The 19,549-nt window shown below is 34.6% G+C and overlaps 1 protein-coding gene across 2 annotated transcripts in view; it reads right to left on the bottom strand.

Moving 5' to 3' along the window:
- Positions 1–19,549, bottom strand: part of LOC140441117 (nucleolar protein 4) — a 553,801-nt gene that overhangs the window by 297,413 nt on the left and 236,839 nt on the right. For both annotated transcript variants that reach the window (XM_072531571.1, XM_072531572.1), the window contains exons 3-5: positions 17,814–17,945; positions 6,214–6,484; positions 2,693–3,075 (exon numbers count right to left, since the gene is read on the bottom strand). In XM_072531571.1, the coding sequence (XP_072387672.1) occupies positions 2,693–3,075; positions 6,214–6,484; positions 17,814–17,945 (786 nt within the window). The remainder of the gene's footprint in view (positions 1–2,692; positions 3,076–6,213; positions 6,485–17,813; positions 17,946–19,549) is intronic.

Raw genomic sequence — 19,549 nt, 5'->3', positions numbered from 1 at the left:
GTCAGAGGAGCTCAACAAAAGAGAGGAGTACATCAGGGTTATGTATCATCGCCCCTCCTATTTAAGTGCACTCAGAACACCTATTTAAGGAAGCACTATACAATATATAAAACGGAATTGTAATAAATGGAGAGGTGGTGAACAACCTGACGGCATGCTGTAAATAAAGTATGAAGATACACTGTAAAAAAACATACAAACAATAACTATCGAAGTACGAACGACGTCGACCACAAATAATTTAGCTCTTCCAACATCTGACAATAACATACTTTAAATTCTCCTTAAGTAAATACTGGGAAATCAAGAGGGGTGTTCAATAAGATGCATTAACTGTTATTTAATTTCTCCCTCACTATACATACCCGAATAAGAATTTATGAGTTGCTATGTACTCTTTACTATGCTTTACAAAAGCAGAAGCGGGGACTCTCAGAGACGAGTAATAAAACGCATAAATACATTTGAAATGTGGTACTACCGATACATGTTTAGAGTGCTATCAAACGTAAAAAATTATAACACTTTGAGCACATCATGAAAAATAGGAAATACTACCTGCTGCAGCTTATTCGACATTGAAAAAAGAAGGTCTGCAGGCATAGAAGAACACCGTAACTGCAGAACCTATGAATATGGATGAAAATGATGTTGAGAGATTTATTCAGAGTGGCAGAGGATAGAGTAATGTGGTCCAATGTGATAGCCAACATCCATATAGGAAAGGCACTTTTGGAAGAAGAAGAAACTTGTTTCGCTCAGCCCTTTGAATGTTATATATATATATATATATATATATATATATATATATATATATATATATATATATATATATATATATATATATATACAGGGTGAGTTTTTAGTGCTACATTAGTCGATAATTCCATTGTGCTACAAGATATCCAGAAAACATTTAGAAAAAATATAGGCAATGATATTCTCCATATTTGGAAAATATGTGGAATCCTACAGGATGATTAACAACTACGTGATATAGCAAACATACAGTTATTTGAATGGGACATCCTATACATTGTCTACATTTTTTCTAAATAAGTTTTTTGGATATTCTATACCCCAATTGTCCTGCAACAAAGACCATAGATTAGAACTGAGAGTAAGAGCACTGAGATGCTACGTGTTTTCGATACTGCAATATGGGCTTGAAAGCTGGACATTAAAGCAAGAATACATAAATAAATTACAGTCCTTTGAAATGTGGTGTTACAGGAGGATGCTTAGAATAGCATGGACACAGAAGAAAACTAACACGGAAGTATTGCGAGAAATTGGCAAAGAATGCGAAATAATAAACACAATAAAAATAAGAAAGTTACAATATCTGGGACACGTAATGAGGGGACAGCGATATGAACTGCTAAGGCTGATAATACAGGGAAAGATAAGAGGAGGAAGGAGTATAGGAAGAAGGAGAGTGTCATGGTTGAAGAATTTAAGGGACTGGTTTAAATGCAGTTCTATAAAACTCTTCAGAGCAGCAGCAGAGTAAAGATAGTGATGATGATATCCAACCTCCGATCGGGAGACGGCACTTAAAGAAGAAGAATACCCCAATGGAATTATTGACCGATGTCACGCTAAAAAAAATAATCGACTAGAAATATGACGTAGCCATTTTATAATATAGTTTTTTATTTATACTCCAACCTATAAATTTGATTAACTTGGTAAGAATCTGTTTCATAACTTGATATTGCGGTATCGGTTTGTAATGTGTTTCTAAACTATATAGACGGCACGGAAAAGTGGCGGGTGAACACAACATCACATACATAGCACTGCGGTTTGGATTCCCTTTCAACACATGTTTTTGGGTGATGGTAGAGAGGCTGATTCTCAAATGAGATAAGATTATTTGATGGGATCGATATTTTAGGATTGATATCCATAGCAATGCCGAATGTTTTAGTTCTAGTAATTTGGATGTCAACCTATTCCATTCGTGCTGCCACTATTTTAGCACTAACTTATTTAATACAGTGTTTACATGTAGATGTGACACGTTCCTGCTTTTTACATCTTTTAATCGCTAAGTGATGTGTGATAAAATAATGTATTCAAAGTTAATATTCATTTTTTAGTTGGTTTATTGCTGATTTGATGAGCGAGGATTACGCTGAGATGAATAGCTAATATGTATGTTATTTAAATAACCCGGGGACCTTACGGGATATGTGATAATGAAAGGATTTCCCATATTTTTTCTACGCAGTTTATTTAGTTTAGGATTATAGTGAATTAGGCTATATAGATTCATGCATAATTAGTTTGATATCTTTCTTTCATGTGAAATGATGTTGCTACGTGTGAAGTTGAATTGTTGAGGCATCGGTATATAAAGTTGATGGTAACTACATCGCTGGAGTTTTGAAAAATCCATTTTTACTTTTATGTTCTTTATAATTGTTCCAATATAATGAATAGCTTATGTAAAACAGTATATTTGAATTGTCAAAAACAATTTTATTGATAACGCAATAATCTCATCCCATAATATAAATAATTGATTAATATCTATTGTTAATCTTTGGTTTAAATGTGTAATAATATATTTGGTGCAATAATTCTACATAAATAGTACGTAACGTAATAATATTAACACAAGCAACAGCTAATGAAAATAATAATTGATAGCATCATGCAAAAACCTGTCAATAACAAGACTCACGTGTTTGTTATCGAACTTGAAGGCGTCCTCATCTCTACATCCCAAGCTCCTCATGTATTTCAAGTAAGTAGTGGTGATAGGAAGCGAGTAATCTATGTCATTGCTGCTAAGCATCAGCTTCTTCTTCTTCGGTTCTTCATAATCGAGATTGTCGACTGGTGACCAAAGCTTTGGTGTTGAGTCGGCGTGGGATCGCTTCGCTGGGCTACGAGGCGGATCTTTGGATGTGAGGTTACAGACGTCCAAAGGGTTGCTTGATCTTTTTGGAGGATCTAAAGCAGGATTAAGTATGGCGGTTGCGTTCTTTGTAGGAGTTAGAGTATTTTCTATTGAGGCTACACTGGTGTGCTCCATTGGAGGTGTGGTAGTACGAGGAGGTATAGCTGAAAAAGAATAAAAAATAAAGTATATTAATTTTTTTTGCGAATGTAATATTTTTATTTTATTATATAATAAACTTAAGCTGGAAAAATAGACAGTAAGCGAGGGCCAGGCAGGAGAAGACACTCGTGGCTCCAAAATCTGAGGAAGTGGTTCGGGCTCACATCGGTCGAACTATTCAGAAGCGCCGCAAACAAGATCAGAATTGCCATGTTAATAGCCAACGTTCGCAACGGACAGGGCACTTGAAGAAGAAGAAGAAGAAGAAACTTAAGCTGAGGTTACAAAATCCATTAATATGTATAAATGAAATGAATGTTGAATTGAATGTTCAGTTATGAAACCAGTAGTTGTCCAGGTTCTTCTTGAAAGCATTGGAAAATTTCTTGTATCCGTTAAACCGTTAAGGGCTTCTGCTGAATATTGCGAACCTCTTTTCGTCTTTTGGACGTAACTTCGTACCATTTTTACCTAAGAATTAAAAAATTTTATTCAATTTTTAGGCGTTAACGTAAGGGCGCATTTGCTCCTACACAAAAAAACGCACTTGCCCCATGTGATAAATCTCTGGGGCAAGTCCGAACCCTGACTGAATGAATGAATATGGGCTAGAAGTAACGAATAGAACGCACAACGATTTACAGATCATTAAGAAAGCACGTTCAAACTCAACCACAATGATTGTGAAGAACTGAGATGGAAAAAACCATTCCAAATCGAAGAAAGGATAATGTTAACATCGTTTAGAGAAGTATCAACAAAGATAAAAGAATATAAATCCTAAGAAAGCTCCAGGATATGATCTCATAACAGAAGAACTATTAAAAAATCTACCAAGAAAAGCCAGAGTTAACCTGACACACCTAATAAATGCTGCTTTTAGATTGAGATATGTTCTCAGACTCTGGAAAGTAGCCGAAGTCATTATGATCTCCAGACCAGGTAAATCTCCTAATGAAGTGATATCCTATCGACCAATATTACTCCTTCCGGTGATGTCAAAACCATTTGAAAAACTTCTATTGAAAAGATTAAAACCAATAATAGAAAGAAAAAATCTTACCAAATCATCAATTTCGTTTTATAAATAAACTAAGAACGTTCATGCCTAAGCACTATTCAGAAATCTTAGAATCATACATTGCGAATAGATATTTTAGTTAATTACTATTTAAATGGGAATAAGCTACAATTAAAGGTTAAAATACGTTTATTGACGTTTATTTAAAATTTACTAATGTTTGTATTTTGAGAACGATTTCCGAAGTGGAAATTGAAACGTCAATAAACGTATTTTAACCTTTAATTATGGCTTATTCCCATTTAAATAGTAATTAATTTAAAATGCCACAAGAAAATAGCTTCAGATATTAGATAATACACAATATTAGATATTTCAGAGTAAAACAAGAAGTGTACACCGATTTAAGGAAGATCTTCGCGAATGGCACAGCCATACTAGCGATAGGAGACACTAGTGAAGAAGCGACTGATAAGTTGCAACTATCAGCAAATACAATACATACCTGGACCAGAAAATGGCGAATAAAATTAAATGAGACTAAATCTGCACACATTAACTTTACAAATATAATAATAGAAAATTTCCCAATTAGAATAAATGATACCCAAGTTCCTTATACAACATCCGCAAAATACTTTGCCATCACCCTAAACGCAAGGCTGCGCTTGTATTGGCTGATTGAAAAAATTCAACATTATCCATTCATAATCAATTATCCATTTACAAGCAAGTACTGAGGCCAGTATGGGTATATGGGTACCAACTCTGAGGCTGTACCAAAGCTACTAATCTACATATTATCCAGAGATTTTCAAACAAAGTACTGAGAAATATTGTTGATGCTTCTTGGTATATTCGTAACAGCAACCTCTACCAGGAGCTGGGTATAGAAACTGTGATCGAAGTAATCAAGAGAATAGCAGCCAGTCATGAGCAGAGGCTGCATATTCGTGTGCATGTCGAGGCGATTCAGCTTTTTGACAACACTGAACTAAAGAGAAGACTTAAGGACAAAACCATTTGAGTTAGTGTAAATGTGTAGCAGTTAAGTGTAAAAAGCAGAGTGTAGTGCTGCGATGTTCTTGCATGTTAGTTGTAGTGCATTAGTTGATAGATAAAATAAGAAGAGTAAAAGTAAAGTTCGTGTAACCTTCTGGCTAAGGTCTAGTTTTAGGGTTTTCAGGTCGCGCAAGCGCCCCTAACATGACTTAACGACTACTTTCGTAGCCGGGACTGACGGCTTTACGTGCCTTCCAAAGCACGGTTGCAGCTCAGTTAAATTAGAAATTGAAAATTTTGTCGGTGCCGGGATTTGAACCCGGGCCCTCCAGCTTGTTAAGCCAGTAACATAGCCGCTGAGCTACGGCTGCCCCAAAGTAAGAGTAAGCCATAGGGTAAGCCCTTAGATTTAAGGATTTGCTGTTTATTAAGTTAGGTCAGAAAATAACTGATAATCGGTCATTTCTGACCAGATAGCAGTATACAAACACCGTACAGGTGTTATACAGTGTCGTGATGACTGCTTGATTTCAATTGTCTGCTGGAGAGCTTATTACAGGATGTGTTAATAAATGTGTATCAAGTCCAAATTTAATCTTTTTCAGTTTGAATTTGTTATTTGCTTCTAACTCTTTTTCTCTGCCTGCTATGTAATGTCGGCTATAATATTTATCTTGTTAATCTTTAAAGTAAAATTTTTCTCTCCCAAAAACACTTGAGTAAATAGAAGAAAATTATGTCATATTAAAGAGTTATATTAAAATTTTTATCAAATTAAATAAATTAGTTTACATTAAATAGTCTGCATATACATGTAGTACAACCAGCGATCTCATTTCTCATCAGACGCCACATTTCATAATAATTTAAAATATTTAGCACAAATTATACACTTTTTTCAACCATCAATCAAAGAAATATCTACTTATGCTCTTTACTTTGGCTGGTTTCCTAGCACTGACTTGGATTCAGCTAAAAATTATAATGAATTTTTTATTTGTTACCGAGTTAAACAATTACCTACCTACTGAGCTTCACAAACCCCCTTTTTCCCACCTGCCATAATCAGCAGGTATAATATACAAAACTTTTAAAAATACAATAATTATATACTAACCTCCATTTTTAACTCCGTAATAACTGTCTTCACCTTGCTGAACCGAATTATTTATCACCGGCGTAGCTACTTGGGGGACCGTGGGGGTATTCCCCGCAGCGGGTCCCATTTGCTGCAACGTTGCCACTGCCGGCGGCAACGTGGGGCTGGGACTGGGTGTAGGTAATAGTGACGTGGGCGAAGGTGATCGAGGGTGTTTCTGGCACTCCGTGCATCCGAGTAGGAAGCGGGTGACGGCTTCTCGCGGCAGAAACGCATACGTCTCGGTTATCTGTAATATAGTATTGTTTTAGTATGGAATCATGCTATAGTACGGTGACTTAAATACTAAATGCCTTTACTAACAAACTTGTTTCTAAATTTAGATTATAAATATAGTTGGAAGCAAAAGTTAGATATTTATACTGTATTTAGTAATTTCACCACGTAGATAAAATAATTTAGAACCAGTTATAAAAAAATTCTTTATTACAACTAAAAACTAGACCAAAACGTATAAAAATTGAAATCAAACCATCCTGGTTAGTATTGAAGAAGTAAATCAGCATTCTTAGTCTAAGAGCTTTACTTGGGTAAGTTTTTGTCGTATGTAGTGTCCCGTTTTAACTTCAGTTGAAAAAAAAAAAACGTTAATGACAAACATTGAACAAAATTATTGCTTTAGATCATGGTAATTCAAATTGAACAGAATGTCCCTTTACCTGATCCAGTACATTCCTCAATTAATCATTAAGAGTAAAATAAAAAAACTAGGATTTGAAGAACTAGCAAATATTAGAAAAGAAATTTGGTGAAACAACTTTGATTTCTTTAGGAACAATATTGAAACCAGATAATTATTTTTCAGTTTGCAGGTGATAATTAAAAGGTGAACGGGTATAGAAAAACTGATAGAAAATAGGAGGGAAGTCGTGACCAATATCTTTAAAAGTCACCATTCTTATTGTCACTATTATACAAACATCCTAAGTAAAAGAGCAATAAAGAAGATAGGACATAAGGATATAGACAGGGGTGTCATTTATCGCCCCTCTTTTTAATATCTACTTCGAAGTTATTTTAGAATAAGCCTTGGATTAAATAGAAGGAGGTACTGTTTACTACTACTACTAAGGATTTCCACAGTTTTCACTGTCTTCCTTCACTCAACCGTTTTCTCCAATTTTCCCTGTCATTCCAGTCTCCATCTCGCAGGGTTCTTTTCTCCATAGCCTCGTCGATTTCATCTCTGAATGACCTTCGGGGTCTTCCTCTCTTTCTTCTTCCAATCGGGCTCCATTCTGTGATTTTGTTTATCCAGCGTCCTCTGTCCGCTCTTCTGACGTGGCCGTACCAGGATAGTCTCTTCTCCTCTATATAGTCGATTATGTCTGATTGCACTCCCATTCTCCGCTTAATCTCTGCGTTTTCAATTCTGTCTCTTTTTGTAAGTCTACAGCTTCTCCTCAGGAACTCCATTTCTACTGCTCTTATTCTACCTCTATTTCTCTTGTTTATTGTCCAGTTTTCGGACCCATATGTCAGGATACTTCTTGTCAGGGTATTATATATTCTCTTTTTTGTCTTTATCGTAATGTTCTTATCCCACAACACTGAGTTTAGTTGTCTTATACAGTTTCTTGTTTGTCTCAGTCTGTTGTCTGTTTACTACCAACTGTATTTTTACAGTTGTACAACTACATTTTACTGTACCCAAATGCCATTGTACTGTTTACTACCAACGAGGAAGAGTTTAAACTAAATCTGTGACACATAATTTCTGCTGAATCTACAAGGTCGAACAAAAGGTCTTTGTATTTTTAATTTACGTATAGTATATTTAAGATTGAAGTTGTCTGAAGATGTCTTTTTCTTCTTCTTCTTCGTCTAGCCATTCACGTCCATATCTGAACATAAGCCTCTTCAAGTCTTCTTTTCCATTGTTTTTTATTGTACGCTACTTGTAGCCAATTTTTCCCGGCAGTCCTTTTCAGATCATCTGTCCATCTCATAGGAGGTCTGCCTCTGGGTCTTTTGTGTTGGTATGGTCTCCAGGGTAAAATTGATCTGTGCCATTTGTTTAGATCGCTCCTAGCTACATGTCCAGCGTATTCCCATTTCAACTTTAATGATTTTTGCACCACATCGGTGACTTTGGTTTTCTGTCTTATCCATGTGTTTGTTTTCTTGTCCTTAAGTGATATACCTAGCATTGCTCTTTCCATCGCGTTGAGTGACTCTAAGTATATTCATATTCTTTTTTGTGATTGTCCATGTTTGTGCCGCATAAGTTAATATCGGAATAATGCATGCATCAAAAACTTTAGATCTAAGATGTAATTGAATTTGTTGATTTCTGAGTATATAGTTCAGTTTACCGAATGCTGCCTAAGCTAACTTTCTTCTTCTTTTTATTTCTTCAGTTTGAATTTCCCTATTTAGTATTATTTTTTGTCCTAAGTATATATATTCTTCAACTTTTTCTATAACTTTATCGTTTATTATTGTCACGGTGTCTTCGGAGTGCATGACTTTTGTTTTGTTTAAATTCATTTTCAGTCCTATTTTAAAAGATTCGGTATGTAGTTCTAAAAACATGGTTCGCATTTCTTGTAGGTTAGTAGCTATCAGGATTATGTCATCTGCAAATCGTAGATTACTGAGGTAGCGGCCATTGATGTTTATTCCCTTATAATAAACATCAACAAAACGCTGCTTACCCTACAAAATGCTGCTTATATTCTACAGTTCAGTGTACAATTGAAACGAAGACTGTAGAAGTTAGCAATATAAATAGAAACGAAGTATTTTAAATATGGGTATAGGCAATAATGTTTTTTTTTACAACAACCGTGGAATATCTCAATCACTAACTTTGAAGTTCTCTCCAATAGTTTACTCGGGATGCCTTGCATGGCATCTTAAATTTAAAGAACCCATTTTTTTACAATTTTTTAATAAGGTCGATATTTTCCGAGTTAAGAAAAATTGTAGAAGGGGGGAATCATAATTATTAAATTATCTCGCTTATTATGGAGAGAATTATAATTTGAACAATTTTGATCTTTCATTTGTTTGTTATATAAATATTTAAGGTCTTATACTTGCAGTAAAAATGCAGAGCAATATGATACACTACCGAGGTATCCTATATACCTGTACTGTTGTATGGAGTGAACTCGTGGACTCTTAGAGACGCTATCGCAAGAAAATTGAGGCTTTCGAAATGTAGCTTTATCGTCATATAGATATCCAATACCGACCACGTTACTAATCAGGACGTTTTATTAAGAATGCAAAAAGAAAAAGAGTTGTTAACCACAATAAAAACAGCCAAAATCGAATATTTCGGTCACATCATAAGGAACAGCGAAAGATATGGATTGCTGCAATTAATTCTACAAGGAAAAGTAGAAGAAAAACGAGGTCGAGGAAGGCAAAGGATTTCCTGGTTGAAAAATCTACGTACGTGGTTCAACACAACAACCACAAATCTTTTCAGAGCAGCAGTTTGCAAAATACAGATTCCCATGTGGTCGCCAACATTCGAAACGGATAGACACTACAAGATGAAGACCGGGGTAGAGTTTTAAGTGCGTTTTTTTACGTAGTATTCCCAGTAACATACATTCTCGAGCTTTCAGTTGTGTTCTTAATTAGCACGAATATTGGTTAATGATAATAGAGTTAAAACACCACATATTTTACTGTAATAATATTATTTTCGATTGTAGCTTCAACACACACAAAATACTGCACCATTTTGATTGCAATACGTCTACTCCAAAGAGCGTCGATAAACAAACTGAGAGTTTGTTTACTAGACAGGTTTGTCCTCTTTATATCTTGCTGCGGATGACCTCAGTGCCTAGGTTTTCGTTAATCACTTGTGTATCGTTAGGCTTGTCATAGGCGTATGATCTTAAATGTTAATTGGATCACAAAAAATTAAAGAAACGAAAATTGTATAAATATAATTCTCTCTATTTCTGTTTATGTGAATTTATGTCATAAAGTTAATAATTAATGAGATAATTGAATAACTATACTTAGTCACTATTTCCCCCTTAACTCGAAAAATATCGTCCACACGAGAAATTTGCAAAGAAGAAATTGTAGGAAATCGCAATTGCAACAACTTACATCCCTACCATTTTGTCAAAAGTTGAAAATAGCTGAGATATCGAACAAAAACAGTTTATATAAAACCAATCCATGCAAAGTCTTACGCTCGCGTCTTTACGGCATACGTAGGATCTAAAATATTGATTTTAGCAAAAAAATGAAAGAAATATAGCTTTCTACATGTTTTTTTAAGTACATTCTGTTATGTTTATGCATTGTCACTATTTTCCTTCTTATTTCGGAAAATATTGGCTTACGTAAGAAGTTTTAAAAAAGAAATTGTAGGAAATCACATTTGCAACAATTTCAGTTTGAACCATTTTTGTTGAAAAGTTGAAAATGACAGAGATATTCGACGATTCTCCTCTAGATTCAAGATTGCGGCCAACTCAGAAGCGGAATTCAGTCGCGATTTTAAATTTTATATTACTGTTAACTTTTCTAAAGGTTCTTCTTCTTCTTTGAGTACCGTGCCCAAGTTTTAGGCGTGGGTAGCTTCCATGACGATTTGCCGGTATCGTTCTCGATCTTGCGCGACATGTAATAATTAATCTACTGATAAGCCAGTCCATTGACGAATGTTTTGGTGCCATGAGTATTTCTTCCTACGAATTCCTCTTTTTCCGTCGCTCTTTCCGTTGAGTATCAACTGCATTATCCTGTATCTGCTTCCTCTCATGATATGCCCCAGATATTCGAGTTTTCTCTTGTTTATCATCTTTATTAAGTCGCCTTCACCTTGATCTACTCTGTTCAAGACTTCTCTGTTTAAAATGTGTTGAACCCATGATATTCTGAGCATTCTACGATATAACCATATCTCGAATGCTTCTAATTTGTTCATAATATTAACCTTCATAGTCCAGGTTTCACATCCGTACAGTAATACCGGATACACATAACATTTTAGGAACTTAATTCTCAGCTGTAAGTTTAGCTGAGAATTGCTCAGAATAGATCTAAGTTTCATAAATGCTCCTCTTGCAATTTCTGTACGAGTTTTAATTTCTTGATTCGGATTTAGTGTCTCGTTTATCCAACATCCTAGGTATTTAAAATGGTTAACTTTGATATCGGTTCATTATTGACAATTAGTTGTATAGCGCTGAGGTCTTGTTTACTAACCACAAGTAACTTTGTCTCTGTAGTATTTATGCTTAGTCCATTATTAGAGCATTCTCTAGTGACTCGATCTATAAGGATTTAAAGATCTTCGATACTTTCAGCCATGATCGTGGTGTCATCTGCATATCTGATGTTGTTAATAGTTTCTCCCCCGATTCGAACTCCACATTGCCCTTCCAAAACTTTGTTAAAAGTTATACGTAAACGTTAAAAATTACGAGTAAACGTCAAACAAAGTTGGGAACAATACACAACCCTGTCTAACACCTCTTTGAATACAAATTTTGTCTGTTTCTTTGCCGTCTACCAGAATAGAAGCTTCTTGATTTCAATATAGATGTTGTAGAAGTCTCAAATCTTTATCATCTATTCCAATCATTTCTAGATATTCGAACAGCCTACAATGTTGAACCCTATCAAACGCCTTCTCAAAATCTATACAACAGACGTAAATTGGTTTCTGTACTTACCATGATCGTTGAAGTAGTGTTAGCATTGAGAACACAGCTTCCCTTGTTCCCAATTCTTCTCTGAAACCGAATTGTTTATTTCCCATTATGTCTTCACATTTCTGCTTGATTCTATTAAGAATTATCCTAAGAAGTAGCTTGAGAGAGTGACTTATGAGACTAATTTGTCTAAAGTCTTTACATGATGATGTATTAGGTTTTTTTGGAAGTGGGATAAATGTAGACTCCAACCATATTCGTGGCAGTGTTCCAGTTTCGTATATGTGGTTATAAATGTTTGTTAGTTCTGAAACATTGTCGTCGTCTAGAAGTTTGAGCCAGTCTGATGGTATTTGGTCAGGGCCTGGAGATTTCCCATTTTTGCTTTGTTTGATGGCTTTCTCTACTTCTGCTTTTAAAATATTAGGACCAGTATTCGTATACTTTGTGGTGTTAAGTGGTGGCCTCGTATCCAGGAAGAACTCTTTTATGTAGTTGGTCCATTCTTCCTTTTTTTCGTTTAAGTCGAGAATAATTTTACCTTTGGAGTCATAAAGTAAGGAGTTCTTTTTCTCTGAGTGTAGATAATTTCTAAGTTTTTTGTGTATATTAAACTCGTCATGTTTTCTTTGTAGTTCTTCCATCTCACTACATCTCTGTTTCATCCAGGCCTCTTTTGCTCGCTTAACCTCGTATCTTATTTGTCGATATATTTCTCTATATCGAGTATCATCTTTATTTTTACAATTTCTTCTCTGCTGAATAAGGTCTAGTATGTTATCGGTCATCCAATTCTTTTTATTTACTGGCTCTTTTTCTGATTTCAAAACTTCGTCTGCTATGGTAACCATGGCGGAATTTATTATATCTATCTTTTGTCCAATATTTTCTTGTTCAGATCTTTCTAGCTGTTTGTTAATTTCACGATTTATCTTATTTCCGAACTCATCTGCTATTTCGTCATTTCTTAGGAGTCAGTCGATTATTATGTTTTTTTTCTGAGCTGTCGGGGTTTTTATTATTTTTAATTTTAATTTGAGTCCAGAACAGAGCAGATTATGATTAGTTGCTGCGTCTGCACTTAAGAATGTTTTTGCAGATATAATACTGTTTCTAAACCTTCTGTTAATGATAGTGTAGTCGAGTTGATCTCTGACTACCTTTCCTTCTTGATGAGCTGGAGATTTCCAGGTATATATATGGGAAAATTTTTAGGTTGTTAAAACAAAGTATTTGCTATAAAGCAATTCTCTTCTTGGCAGAATTGTATTAGTCTCTGCCCTCTTTCGTTCCTTTCTCCAAGTTCATACTTTCCGGTTATATCTTGTGTTATTTTGGCACCAACTTTTTCATTGAAGTCTCCCAAAATAATCGTAGCTTCATGTTTTTTTGTGCTCCGGAGAATTTATTTAATTTGGCTGTAGAATTGCTCAATTTCTTCATCTGGTTTGTCAGCTGTTGGTGCATAGACTTGTATTATAGTAATATTCATAACCCTAAATGTTATAATAATAAAATTTTTGGTAGCTCGCCGTGCAAGGTTGGGCCTTTTTTTCGTCTGGGCCACAAAAAGAGCAGATAAGTTAAGCTCATTGAACACGTTGAGCTCACATCTCGATCTAGACAAGATATTGTTTAGAAAATTTTAGACTGGATGTGTTTATGGTCTAATACTCCACTAAAGAAGAAATTAAATCAAGACAAATCTATAAAAGCCACTGACGACTTTCGAAAACAGAAGGAGACGCTCGGGAAAATAAACAGCCGAGAAGTTGCTGTACTATAAGAATTATAAATCAGTACAGGACGAGGTATTGTTAATCCGTTATTTTATGTGAGTTTAAGGTTTCATTTTCTATCAAGCGATAACCGAAGAGACGGTAAACCGTCGACATGTGACAGGGCTACGAATTTACATACATATATATGCAAGAAATATACACACATCCGAGCACTTTTGTCCTCTTCCCGCAGTTTATGCGATGTGTCAACTTTTCAGTCGTAATGTTGTTCGTGAACTTTGTACAATTAGACGTGTTTATATAAGGTGTTCCCGTTTACAATTGATGAAATTAAACCAAAATTTTGGCACTATAGTCTTAAAATTGTTCGAAGATATAATTTAAAATCGCTAAAAAGTACTACGCAATAATTTTAAATCAATGTATAATTAGAATAAATCTTTGATATTTACATTTTCAAACACAACCGACAATCATACCGCCAGTTCGGTATAAAATTTTTATTCCATCATTGCTTCACTAAGAATTTGTCTTGCTTATTATCGACAATTTAAAGTTGCCGTCTACTGAAGGCAGCAAATTGATCGCTCTTGCTCTTTAAAATATCAACAACTCGTATTATTAATATAGCGGATTCACTGACCTTGGGAAAATTTTGATAGATTCAATGTCGGAAGCAAATAACATAAAAAGTCCTACCACTTTTTAAGAGCTTTAATAAAATTACCGCTGCTGACTCACTAAATACAAAAAAACGGACTGTAAACGAAGTAAAAGTAATAAACCATTAAAATTCTATAAATTTAAATGTTTTTCATTGTTGTTTTTTTGTTTCGTTGTTTGTTATATATTTTATAGTTTGAACATTCGTATTATGGAGATCCTAGAACTAGAACTTTGTGTTCCTTCATCTAATACTTTCTTATACATCGGTAAAAAGTTGGAGATAATTCATAGACATTTACGTGAATATCTTCGACATTTCTGTCCAAAATCAGTAGGGTAGTCGACGTTGTGTTGTTGTAACTTTTTGAGAAATATGACTATGATTGTTCAAATACTAGGAAAAAGTCGGTTCAAACGGAGTCCAAGATAAAATAAAAAAAATCGTAAACTGGATACAGAGTGGCAAGAAGATAGATCTGATAGCTCAAGCTAGGATAAAATCCATAGACAAGCAGCTGCTAATTTCCAGAGTTTGTTTTTAATATCAGACGACTTGAAAAAAAATAAATGATGGAAATAAAGCACAACACCACACGTTCGTATAGTATTCCACTGGTTCCCTAGTTTGATTTGAATCGTAATCCATAAACGACATTAAACAAAATCCATACTGGATGGGCTAAATGAGAGCTGACATCATAGCACCGTGGAGTAAAATTCCGTCCCAATATTGTGATTGTAACCATGAAAGACTAACCATACAACATATTACTTCTGAATGCGTGCAAATTTAGAACCATAAACCAATACCCAAAGCAGTAAACTGGATACGTAATTTTGACATCGACGTTTAATAAATATATTTTAATGTTATTTGTTATATTTTCATTTTCGTGTAGTTTGTAGTTTATAACACTTTCTTTAATTTGTGCCATAAACATGTGCACTATAATAGATAAGGTCTGATAAACATCTTTAAAACTTAAAGGTTGCTAAACCGAATTTAAAACTCAACTAAAGTATTACGATGACTCTGGTAATTCATAAGTGTATTGAGTAGGTCGGTAACTATCAGTGCCGGTACCAACTCAGGATAAAGGAGAAGGGCTTACGCCAGGAAAGACATCGGGCACTAAAAACCTTGCTAAAACCATTGAAGAAAGGAATATGAAAAATAAGATAGAGGCTAGGGCGTTTCCCGTAAGCGACGCACAGCTGCAGCATTGCGTAACCCTGCAAAAAGTAAGCTTATGCTAGAGGACAGAAGAAGCCAAAGAAGCTAGTCCTGAGAATTGCAACTCTCAACCTCGTAAGCATGACAAGTAAAGGAAGAGAGCTTGCCGATTTCATGCAGAGCAGAAGAATTGGTGAACTTTGTATGTAGAATAAACTCGTTGGAAAGTAATAAGTCGAGAGATCTTATGGAGTAGGTAATATTTTGAACAACATCTTAGTAAGTATAACCAGAAGAAGTGAGAGAATAATGAGTATCAAACTAGATACATGTAATACCAAAGTGAACATCATATGTGTCTGCGCCCCACAGGTAGGCTGTAAAGAACAGAAAAAAGAAGAATTTTGGAGTGCGTTGATTGCGAGATGTTCAAGATTGCTGTAGAGGAAAAGTGTTATATTGGAGGTTATTAAAATGGAGCTACTGGTAGAGAAAAAGCAGGAATATAAAAAGTTAATCAAGTTTTAGGAATGAAAATAAAAACTCATAAAGGAAATAGTGTGGTTGACTTTGCAGTGGCATGAAATTTGGTTGTCATCAATACGTTTTTTTATGAAGACTGAAGATCAGCATATAACCTATAGTAGCGGGAGAAACGAAAGTTAGATAGATTTTGTGAAGTTTGGAAAAAATTAGCTGAAAGAGATTACGAAAGGAAATCATGTAGGACACCAGAAAGTTAAGTGGTGTAAGTTAAAGGATAAGGATTTGACTAGAGTATTTAAAAGTATTTAAGACTGCTGAAAGAGCTTTAGAAAAAAGATATAGTAAATGACTGTTGAGAAGCCAACAGTAAAGTGCTAAGAAAAACATAGGTGAAGGGTCTCCTAGAGACAAAGAAACATGGTGGTGGAACGATAAAGTGCAGCAGAAGATTAGAGAGAAGAAAAAAGTTAGAAAGCGGTATGACAGGTCTAAAATATAAGGAGATAAGGATATATATATAAGATAAGTACATAAAAAAAGGTAGGATATATCAGAAAAGATTGTCTGCATAGTTGTATGAAGAGTTGAAAACACACGAGGGGATGAAAAGTTTAAAAGGCATTGCTAGATCAATGCACAAGTCATCAAGAAAATATGGTATGAGTATTTAAAAAAGCTGCTAATTAAAGAACACCAGGGGAGAGATAAGGATCCCAAATGAGAATGTTTTATCGAAAATTGCAAGAGATGAGGTTATCGAGACGTTAAATAGGATGAAATGTAGGGTAGTAGGACATGAAGGAATACCTGTGGAGGTTTGAAAGGCTATAGGAGGGAAAAGGACAAATGGCATCTATTTTGTGGCAAATGCTGAATGGGATATATAAGGAACAATCATTGTATAAAGATAAAGGGAACATTTAGGACTGTAAAAACTATAGAAAGATAGTCAATGTCGCATACAATAAAATTTTGGCAGAGAACTGTAGAGCAAAGGTTGAGGAGAGAGACATCGATAGGACAAGAGCAGTTTGGGTATATGCTAGGAAGGAGGACAACAAATGCTTTGTTTGCTTTGAGAAATAAGGCGAGAAGAAAAAAAACTACATTTGGTATTTATAGATCTTGAGAAGTTCCTAGACAAGAGCTCTGGAGATGTATGATAGAGAAATTGATTTCTTAAAAATACGTAAGGCTTTTAAATGATATGTGTGATGAAACGTATACCAAAGTAACGACTTATGTCGGATTGACCGAGAGTTTTCCAGTGGCAGAAACACTGGCAGAAAAAATGAAGAAGTATGCAATACCATTTTTAAATAACATTAACATTTAAAAACAAAAATAACCAAGCTCTAAGAAGAAGAGATCTGATTAACGAAAAACAATAAAAAATGAATAAAGCAGAAAAAATGATCATAATGAAAGATGAATAGACAAAACAAACTCATACAAACCATAAGTTATCATTTAGAATCTATCTTACAAATCTACAAAGTAGAATCCATACATGTCAATGATAGTCTGATACTACAAAAATTATATTTCCCAAGCGATTAAATACACATTTTGTGTTTATTCCCAAGGACGGAGCTTTCTCGTTTTTTTTGTGCTTGAATATCATTGGCATAAATTTTTATAAGACGCTTAAAAATTATTAATATCAAAATAAGAACAAGTTTATCAAAAATATTATCAGTTTTATATTACGACAATAAATTTATGACAATAAACTACTACTATTTTAAATCGTCCAAGCATTCTTAGTAATAAAAATTAAGTATATTTAAAGGTACGAGGCCAATTACTATAACAGTCCATAGCGAAATTTAAAAAATGTATTTTTGGACTTACCGTACGATATGTTCTCTTTTGTCCAGCGTGTTTGCCAGGTCTTCCTTCTAAGTCGACATGAACGTTGTAGATGATATCAAAGAAATTTTCAACTACGGCTACTTTTCGATACACTGGTTCTCCAGTTGAATTCTGCAACAAAAGAAAAATATTTAAACTATAAATTTACTTACTTATTATAAAGACAACAAAGACATCGAGGTACTATAAAAATGTTATGATCTACATTAAAACTGGTTAAAATCCAAATTTTTTTATTTATTTAGAAATATCTATTTTTAGAGGTTGTGACGTATCAAAAAGCTTTCACATTTCAACTAATTAATTTTATATTTATTTTTTCTAATTTTGTGAGACATACCGTTTATTCAATTATTTCCCTGCTCTATAATTTTTTTATCAACACGCTACAAATTAATTTGTATATATAAACGTTAATAAAAGCTCCGTTAATGCTAAATATCGTCAAATATTCTAAGGGAAATATTTAAAGAAGCCACTTTTTTATCCGTAAAGAGCGCCGCTATCTTCCGAAATCACCCAAGTGTCCCATACTGCAAGAGATTATGAGATACGACATTTTTCATCGATGGAAACAGAAACGTCCAAAACAACAAATAGTGGAATAAAATAAAAGGTATCCAGAGAGACAGAAATAAACACATACCCTATAGAGAAAACAAAACCAAGAGAGAAAATAAAGGAAAGAAAGAGGACAGTTGGTAGCTTTACCAATTCAGACTAACACAAAGCACTATAATAGGCGCCAATAATGAAGACCTTCCACCACGACATCCTACCAAAAAAACTATTAAAAAAAAACATAAAAAAGGTCTCGGCCAACAAAAAAAAACACAAAAAACCGGCAACGTATTGCCCCAACTCTTGAGCATTAAGTCTCCGAAATGAGCGTTAGCCCAGAGCTGGGACATGAGGCCCAAGCAAGCAATCTTTTCCGCGGATAAGTCATAAGAGGATCACAGGAATATAGTACGTCACGCTGTCCTGAATTTAAAATCGATTAGGGAACCATGTTGGAGTTCTATTACCCAGGACTCCCACATGAAGAGGATTTGGCTGATAGTTGTGCCCCTATCGCGCATCAGAGTGCTATAGGGGGGAAAGGGATGGTCTGGAGCATTGGAGCGAGTGACTCCTGTTGGAGTGGCTACTGTTTTACTTGAGTTAATACACCTCGCTCCAATGAATCGTTACACCCAAACGTAATTCTAATGGGTGAACATGTCTCACAGGCTAGGTTTAATTAAATTGCTTGCTTGCTGTCTTCCGACTACCCCTAGTCTAAATTTAACCTTTGTGGAATACAACCTCCAAAACCGTTAGTTCAAACTAGGTAGTTTATTTGGAAACATAAATAATCTTAAATTTTCATAGTTAGTCGTTTTGTTTCGTCTGCTGCTGAGATCCCTTTTTTAATTAAGTTAGATATATTATAATTTATCTTAAATATCTCTTTTTTTATTTTTGTATTTCTTGTTTTTTTTTTGTTACTATATTACAGGGTCTCAATTTCGACCGGTGTTCTGTAGAGTTTCGCCTCCAACATTATTTTTAATTCCTCCAGTCTTTACAGATTTGAAAGGCCAAAATTCCCACTATATTTCAACAACGCCAAGTCAATTACCTAATCCGATGAATATGATTATAGCTTCGTGTTTACTTTCTTTGCATTTACCAGTGAGGCAAAATAATATTTACGCCATAAACAGGTATTT

Source organism: Diabrotica undecimpunctata, chromosome 5, assembly GCF_040954645.1.
Source record: "Diabrotica undecimpunctata isolate CICGRU chromosome 5, icDiaUnde3, whole genome shotgun sequence".
NCBI classification, from domain to species: Eukaryota; Metazoa; Arthropoda; class Insecta; order Coleoptera; family Chrysomelidae; genus Diabrotica; species Diabrotica undecimpunctata.
The sequence above is the reverse complement of the archived record's forward strand: the minus strand, read 5'-3'. Positions and strand labels throughout refer to the sequence as shown.